Source organism: Coregonus lavaretus, assembly GCF_964263955.1.
Source record: "Coregonus lavaretus genome assembly, contig: HAP1_SCAFFOLD_426, whole genome shotgun sequence".
Taxonomy (NCBI): domain Eukaryota; kingdom Metazoa; phylum Chordata; class Actinopteri; order Salmoniformes; family Salmonidae; genus Coregonus; species Coregonus lavaretus.
This window is the reverse complement of record NW_028158557.1, coordinates 282,956-291,502: the sequence shown is the minus strand read 5'-3', so window position 1 is coordinate 291,502 and position 8,547 is coordinate 282,956. Positions and strand designations below refer to the sequence as shown.

Genomic DNA, 8,547 nt, shown 5'->3' with positions numbered 1-8,547 from the left:
AGAGAGAGAGAGAGAGAGAGAGAGAGAGAGAGAGAGAGAGAGAGGGGGGGGGATAGAGAGAGAGACAGAGAGGGATAGAGAGAGAGAGAGAGAGAGACAGAGAGGGATAGAGAGAGAGAGAGAGAGAGGGATAAAGAGAGAGAGAGAGAGAGAGAGAGAGAGGGGGGGGAGAGAGAGAGAGAGAGAGAGAGAGAGGGGGGGGGGGGGATAGAGAGAGAGAGAGAGAGAGAGACAGAGATACATAGAGACAGCGAGAGAGAGAAAGAGAGAGAGACAGAGAGACATAGAGACAGCGAGAGAGAGAAAGAGAGAGAGACAGAGAGACATAGAGACAGCGAGAGAGAGAGACATAGAGACAGAGAGAGAGAGAGAGAGACATAGAGAGAGAGAGAGAGAAGAGAGAGAGAGAGAGAGAGAGAGAGAGAGATAGAGACAGAGAGAGAGAGATAGAGACAGAGAGAGAGAGAGAGACATAGAGACAGAGAGAGAGAGAGAGACAGAGAGACGGAGAGAGAGAGAGCGAGACATAGAGACAGAGAGAGAGAGACATAGAGACAGAGAGAGACAGAGAGAGAGAGAGAGAGAGAGAGAGAGAGAGAGAGAAATCCTTAGGTGTTTGGCTCAGGGTGAGTCAGCTTGGGACGTGTCCAAATCGCTGAGACTTCAAAAGTGCAATGCAAGTGAGTTTCAGAAGCCTAGTAAAAACAATCAAGATGCAACCAGCAGCCTTAAACCCCAACCAGACGGTTCCTATTTTCCCTCCCCTTCGTTTAAAGGACAGCCTGTTAACATGGATTAACAAAACAACTAAAACCACCAAGAGATTCTTAAACATGTTTTCCCATCAGAAGTGATTAGACAAAACATTTCTGTTGCTCATGTCACATTCAGAAGAGAGGGACCGCTGAATGACCAATGTAATCTCATTTCTCTCTCTCTCTCTCTCTCGCTCTCTCTCTCCCAATCTCCCCTCTCTCACTTCCCCCCTCCCTCTCTCTCTCTTCCCCCTCCCTCTCTCTCTCTTCCCCCTCCCTCTCTCCCTCTATTTGAAAGAGTAGCTTTAAGGTTTGTTAGAGTTGGTGGCCTGTGATTGCCTTTTAATGAGCGACAGAGTGTGGTGGAGGTGCGATAAGGGGTCTGAGGGGCTGAGAGGTCCTGAGTGGGGTGGATTAGTTTAATCATCCAAAAAATGCCATGAGTTTAAAAATCCACCACTCAATGGAACCCTTCCACACCACCACGCCACCCCTCTCTTCCCCTTCACCCCCCTCTGCCACTCCGCCCGGCGACAACCAATCAATTTACATTCCACCGGTGTGATGGTTCAGAGGCTGGCTTCTGAATATTAATATATTGTTGTTCAGTTCCTTTTAAAAAATGACGTTTTTTTTATTAAAGAGTGAGGGAGAGAGTGAAAAGGTAGGTGTGTGGAGAGAAAGAAGGGAGGGAGAGAGAGAGAGAGAGAGAGAGAGAGAGAGAGAGAGAGAGAGAGAGAGAGAGAGAGAGAGAGAGATCATCCTTAGCTCTGGCATCTTCCCCAATATTTGGAACCATGGACAGATCACCCCAATCCACAAAGTTGAGACAAATTTGACCCCAATAACTACCGTGGGATCTGCGTCAACAGCAACCTTGGGAAAATCCTCTGCATTATCATTGACACCAGACTCGTACATTTCCTCAGTGAAAACAATGTACTGAGCAAATGTCAAATAGGCTTTTTACCAACTTATCGTACGACAGACCATGTATTCACCCTGCACACCCTAATTGACAAACAAACAAACCAAAACAAAGGCAAAGTCTTCTCACGTTTTGTTGATTTCAAAAAAGCTTTTGACTCAATTTGGCATGAGGGTCTGCTTGTCATGCCCTGACTTATGGGACTCTAGTATGTTGAGTCAGGGTGTGGAGTTTTATGTTGTATTTTCTATGTTCTCATTCTAGGTTGTGTATTTCTATGTTTGGCCGGCTGTGATTCCCAATCAGAGGCAGCTGTCGCTCGTTGTCTCTGATTGGGGATCATACTTTAGTAGCCTGTTTGCAATCAGTAGTTCTGGGATCTTGTTCCGTGTGTAGGCTTGTTTTGGGTTTAGCCTGAGGACTTCACGTTACGTTGGTTTGTTGTTTTGTTCGTGTGTTTATCGTTGAAATAAACATGTATGCATTTCACGCTGCGCTTGGTCTGACCCGTCCTTCAACGAACGTGACAGAAGATTCAACCAAACACGGACCAAGCAGCGTGCCCAGGAGCAAACACCCTGGACACAGGTGGGGAAGATTTGGTCTTGGGAGGAGATATTTGCAGGGAAAGGACCCTGGGCGAAGGTGGAAGCCCAGGCAGGAGAGGAGCAACGGCAACACAGAAGGCGCCGGCCGAGGAGGAAGGCCGAGAGGCAGCCCCAAGAAAATGTTTTGGGGGGGCTAAAGGAGTGGTCGGGGAGCGAGAGAGAAGAGCCCCGACCATTGCACCCGGTGGGTTTGCAGATTGAGTCCCTACGACCATGGGAAGAAGAGTGGGAACAGTTTTATACTGAGGAGTCGGAGGACGATGACGACGATGAGTTTCTGTTCCCTAACTCGTGGGGGCTCCCGGAGGAGTCCTCACTGGAGGAGGAGTGCAGAGAGAGAGAGAAGGATTGGATCTGCAGGGTAAGAGAGGAGGCCACCACATTACGGGGGCTGATAGCAAGAATAGAGCGTGAGAGCTCCATTCAAGAGGAGGCACTGCAGGAGAATCGTAGGGAGAAGGAGGAAGTAGATGCACGGAGAGAGGAGCTGGTTAGGCAACATAAGGAGCGTGGGTTAATAGAGGAACCCATGTATGCGGAGATACGCACTGTATCGCCAGTGTGCATGCACAGCTCAGTGCGTTCTGTGCCAGCGCCCCGCACGTGTCGTGCGAAAGTGGGCAGCCAGCCAGGATGGGTTGTGCCGGCTCAACGCTCCTGGTCTCCAGTGCACCTCCAAGGTCCAGTATATCCTGCTCCGGTTCTACGCACTGTGTCACCAGTGCACCTTACCAGTCCTGTACGACCCGAACCTGCTCCTCGCACCAAGCCAGTGGTGTGTGTCCCCAGTCCGGCCCGGCCCGTTCCTGCTCCTCGCACCAGACTAGTGGTGCGTGTTCCCAGTCTGGCCCGGCCCGTGCCTGCTCCCCGCACCAAGCCAGTGGTGCGTGTTCCCAGTCCGGCCCGGCCCGTTCCTGTTCCTCGCACCAAGGCAGTGGTGCGTGTTCCCAGTCCAGTACGGCCCATGCCTGCTCCCTGCACCAAGCCAGTGGTGCGTGTCGCCAGCCCGGTACACCCCGTACCTGCTCCCCGCACCAAGCCAGTGGTGTGTGTCCCCAGTCCGGCCTGGCCCGTTCCTGCTCCTCGCACCAAGCCAGTGGTGCATGTTCCCAGTCTGGCCCGGCCCGTTTCTCGCACCAAGCCAGTGGTGCGTGTCGCCAGTCCGGCCCGGCCCGTTCCTGCTCCTCGCACCAGACCAGTGGTGCGTGTTCCCAGTCCGGTACGGCCCGTGCCTACTCCCCGCACGAAGCCAGTGGTGCGTGTCGCCAGTCCGGCCCGGCCCGTTCCTGCTCCTCACACCAGACCAGTGGTGCGTGTGTCCTGTCCGGCACGGGCCGTGCCCGTTCCACCGGTGCCTGGTCCGGCACCGGTCAGCTGCTCCACTCCGGAGCCAGAGCAGTCCGCTCCACCGGTGCCTGATCAAGCTCCGGTCAGCAGCTCCACTCCGGAGCCAGAGCGGTCCGCTCCACCGGTGCACAGTCCAGCTCCGGTCAGCAGCTCCACTCCGGAGCCAGAGTAATCCGCTCCAACGGTGCCTAGTCCAGCTCCAGTCAGCGGCTCCAGTCCGGAGCCAGAGCAATCCGCTCCACCGGTGCCCAGTTCAGCTCCGGTCAGCGGCTCCAGTTCAGACGTCAGACCCTCTTCAGGTTCGGGGTCTCCCACACCAGGGTCCAGACAGGGCTTGGTACATCGTGGGAGGAAGGAGAGGGGAAGCAGCGCGCCGAGGTCCAGACCAGACCAGGGGTGCAACGGGGAGGCTGAGAGAATGTGGTCGTCACGCCCGGAGCCAGATCCGCCTCCGAGGAGGAATTCCCACCCGGACCCTACCCTGTTATGTCAGGTTTGTGCGGTCGGAGTCCGCACCTTTGGGGGGTGGTACTGTCACGCCCTGACTTATGGGACTCTAGTATGTTGAGTCAGGGTGTGGAGTTCTATGTTGTATTTTCTATGTTCTCATTCTAGGTTGTGTATTTCTATGTTTGGCTGGGTGTGATTCCCAATCAGAGGCAGCTGTCGCTCGTTGTCTCTGATTGGGGATCATACTTAGGCAGCCTGTTTGCAGTCAGTAGTTGTGGGATCTTGTTCCGTGTGTAGGCTTGTTTTGTGTTTAGCCTGAGGACTTCACATTACGTTGGTTTGTTGTTTTGTTCGTGTGTTTATCGTTGAAATAAACATGTATGCATTTCACGCTTCACCTTGGTCTGACCCGTCCTTCAACTAACGTGACACTGCTATACAAATTGATGGAAAGTGGTGTTGAGGGAAAAACATACAACATTATAAAATCCATGTACACAAACAACAAGTGTGCGGTAAAAATTGGCAAAAAACACACACATTTCTTTCCTCAGGGCCGTGGAGTGAGACAGGGATGCAGTTTAAGCCCCACCCTCTTCAACATATATATCAACAAATTGGCGAGGGCACTAAAACAGTCTGCAGGACCCGGCCTCACCCTACTAGAATCTGAAGTCAAATGTCTACTGTTTGCTGATGATCTGGTGCTTCTGTTGCCAAACCAAAGAGGGCCTACAGCGGCACCTAGATATTCTGCACAGACCTGGGCCCTGACAATAAATCTCAGTAAGAAAAATAATGGTGTTCCAAAAAAGGTCCAGTTGCCAGGACCACAAAAACAAATTCCATCTAGACACCATTGCCCTAGAGCACACAAAAAAGTATACATATCTCGGCCTAAACATCAGCGCCACAGGTAACTTCCACAAAGCTGTGAACGATCTGAGAGACAAGTCAAGAAGGGCCTTCTACGCCATCAAAAGGAACATACAATTCGACATACCAATTAGGATCTGGCTAAAACATACTTGAATCAGTTATAGAACCCATTGCCCTTTATGGTTGTGAGGTCTGGGGTCCGCTCACCAACCAGGAATTCACTAAATGGGACAAACACCAAATTGAGACTCTGCATGCAGAATTCTGAAAAAACATCCTCTGTGTAAAAAAAAGAAGAAAATAGCCGTTAAATTCTACAACCAACAAACCTTCCATAACAAAGCCATCACCTACAGAGATGAACCTGGAGAAGAGTCCCCTAAGCAAGCTGGTCCTGGGGCTCTGTTCACAAACACAAACAGACCCCACAGAGCCCCAGGACAGCAATACAATTAGACCCAACCATATCATGAGAAATCAAAAACATAATTACTTGACACATTGGAAAGAATTAACAAAAAAACAGAGCAAACTAGAATGCTATCTGGCCCAGACAGAGAGTACACAGTGGCAGAATACCTGACCACTGTGACTGACCCAAACTTAAGGAAAGCTTTGACTATGTACAGACTCAGTAAGCATAGCCTTGCTATTGAGAAAGGCCGCCGAAGGCAGACCTGGCTCTCAAGAGAAGACAGTCTATGTGCACACTGCCCACAAAATGAGGTGGAAACTGAGTTGCACTTCCTAGCCTCCTGCCTAATGCATGACCATATTAGAGACACATATTTACCTCAGATTAAACAGATCCACAAAGAATTTGAAAACAAACCCAATTTTGATAAACTCCCATATCTATTGGGTGAAATACCACAGTGTGCCATCACAGCAAGATTTGTGACCTGTTGCTACAAGAAAAGGGCAACCAGTGAAGAACAAACACCATTGTAAATACAACCCATATTTATGTTTATTTATTTTCCCTTTTGTACTTCAACTATTTGCACATCACTATAACACGGTATATAGACATAATGTGACATTTGAAATGTCTTTATTCTTTTGGAACTTCTGAGTGTAATGTTTACTGTTAATTTGACTTGTTTATTTCACTTTTGTTTATTATCTATATCACTTGCTTTGGCAATGTTAACATATGTTTCCGATGCCAATGAAGCCCTTAAATTGAAATTGAATTGAGAGAGAGAGGATGACTTAGAAGCAGATAGAGAGAGAATGAGAGAGAGAGAGAGAGAGAGAGAGAGAGAGAGAGAGAGAGAAGATTAGTTAGACACATTGCTGTAACATACCTTTGTAACAGATAGGGTGTCATTGCTGTAACATACCTGTGTAACATATAGGGTGTCATTGCTGTAACATACCTTTGTAACAGATAGGGTGTCATTGCTGTAACATACCTTTGTAACAGATAGGGTGTCATTGCTGTAACAGGCCTATGTAACAGATAGGTTGTCATTGTTGTAACAGGCCTGTGTAACAGATAGGGTGTCATTGCTGTAAAATACCTTTGTAACAGATAGGGTGTAATTGCAGTAACATACCTTTGTAACAGATAGGGTGTCATTTCTGTACATACCTTTGTAACAGATAGGGTGTCATTTCTGTAACATACCTTTGTAACAGATAGGGTGTCATTGCTGTAACATACCTTTGTAACAGATAGGGTGTCATTTCTGTAACAGACCTATGCAACAGATAGGGTGTCATTGCTGTAACATACCTATGTAACAGATAGGTTGTCATTGTTGTAACAGGCCTGTGTAACATATAGGCTCTCATTGCTGTAACATACCTTTGTAACAGATAGGGTGTCATTGATGTAACATACCTTTGTAACAGATAGGGTGTCATTTCTGTAAAATACCTTTGTAACAGATAGGGTGTAATTTCTGTAAAATACCTTTGTAACCAATAGGGTGTCATTTCTGTAACATACCTTTGTAACAGATAGGGTGTCATTTCTGTAACATGCCTTTGTAACAGATATGGTGTAATTGCTGTAACATACCTATGTAACAGATAGGGTGTAATTGCTGTAACACACCTATGTAACAGATAGGTTGTCATTGTTGTAAAGGCCTGTGCCACAGATAGGGTGTCATTGCTGTAACATAGATATGTAACAGATAGGGTGTCATTGCTGTAACAGACCTATGTAATAGATGGGTTGTCTTTGTTGTAACAGGCCTGTGTAACAGATAGCGTGTCATTGCTGTAACGGGCCTATGTAACAGATAGGGTGTCATTGCAGTGACATACCTGTGGAACAGATAAGGTGTCATTGCTGTAACATACCTTTGTAACAGATAGGGTGTCATTTATGTAACATACCTTTGTAACAGATAGGGTGTCATTGCTGTAACAAACATATGTAACAGATAGGGTGTCATTGCTGTAATAGACCTATGTAACAGATAGGTTGTCATTGTTGTAACAGGCCTGTGTAACAGATAGGGTGTCATTGCTGTAACAGGCCCATGTAACAGATAGGGTGTCATTGCAGTGACAGACCTGTGGAACAGATAAGGTGTCATTGCTGTAACATACCTTTGTAACAGATAGGGTGTCATTTATGTAACATACCTTTGTAACAGATAGGGTGTCATTGCTGTAACATACCTATGTAACAGATAGGTTGTCATTGCTGTAACATACCTTTGTAACAGATATGGTGTTATTTCTGTAAAATACCTTTGTAACAGATAGGGTGTAATTTATGTAAAATACCTTTGTAACAGATAGGGTGTCATTTCTGTAACATACCTTTGTAACAGATAGGGTGTCATTTCTGTAACATGCCTTTGTAACAGATAGGGTGTAATTGGTGTAACATACCTTTGTAACAGATAGGGTGTCATTGCTTCAACAGACATATGTAACAGATAGGGTGTCATTGCTGTAACACACCTATGAATCAGATAGGTTGTCATTGTTGTAACAGGCCTGTGTAACAGATAGGGTGTCATTGCATTGACAGACCTGTGGAACAGATAGAGTTTCATTTCTGTAACAGACCTATGTAAAAGATAGTGTGTCATTGCTCTAACATACCTTTGTAACAGATAGGGTGTCATTGCTGTAACATACCTTTGTAAAAGATAGGGTGTCATTGCTGTAACATACCTTTGTAACAGATAGGGTGTCATTGGTGTAACATACCTTTGTAACAGATAGGGTGTAATTGGTGTAACATACCTTTGTAAAAGATAGGGTTTAATTGGTGTAACATAACTTTGTAACAGATAGGGTGTCATTTCTGTAACAGACCTATGTAACAGATTGGGTGCCATTGCTGTAACAGGTCTATGAAACAGAAAGGGTGTCATTGCTGTAACATTCCTTTGTAACAGATAGGGTGTCATTGCTGAAAAAGGTCCATGTAACAGATAGGGTGTCATTGATGTAACAGACCTGTGTAACAGATATGGTGTCATTGCTGTAACATGCCAATGTAACAGATAAGGTGTCATTGTTGTAACAGATAGGGTGTCATTGCTGTAACATACCATTGTAACAGATAGGGTGTCATTGGTGTAACATACCTTTGTAACAGATAGGG

At 46.9% G+C, this 8,547-nt stretch overlaps 1 protein-coding gene across 1 annotated transcript in view; it reads left to right on the top strand.

Annotated features, from left to right (window-relative positions):
* The window catches only part of LOC311123826 (cytoplasmic FMR1-interacting protein 2-like), a gene marked incomplete at both ends in the record, with an annotated part of 24,958 nt that extends 24,046 nt beyond the window's left edge, over positions 1–912 (top strand). Inside the window, one exon of the mRNA XM_084198051.1 lies at positions 892–912. Within this exon, the coding sequence (XP_084054177.1) occupies positions 892–912 (21 nt within the window). The remainder of the gene's footprint in view (positions 1–891) is intronic.
* Between the last annotated feature and the right edge of the window lie 7,635 nt (positions 913–8,547).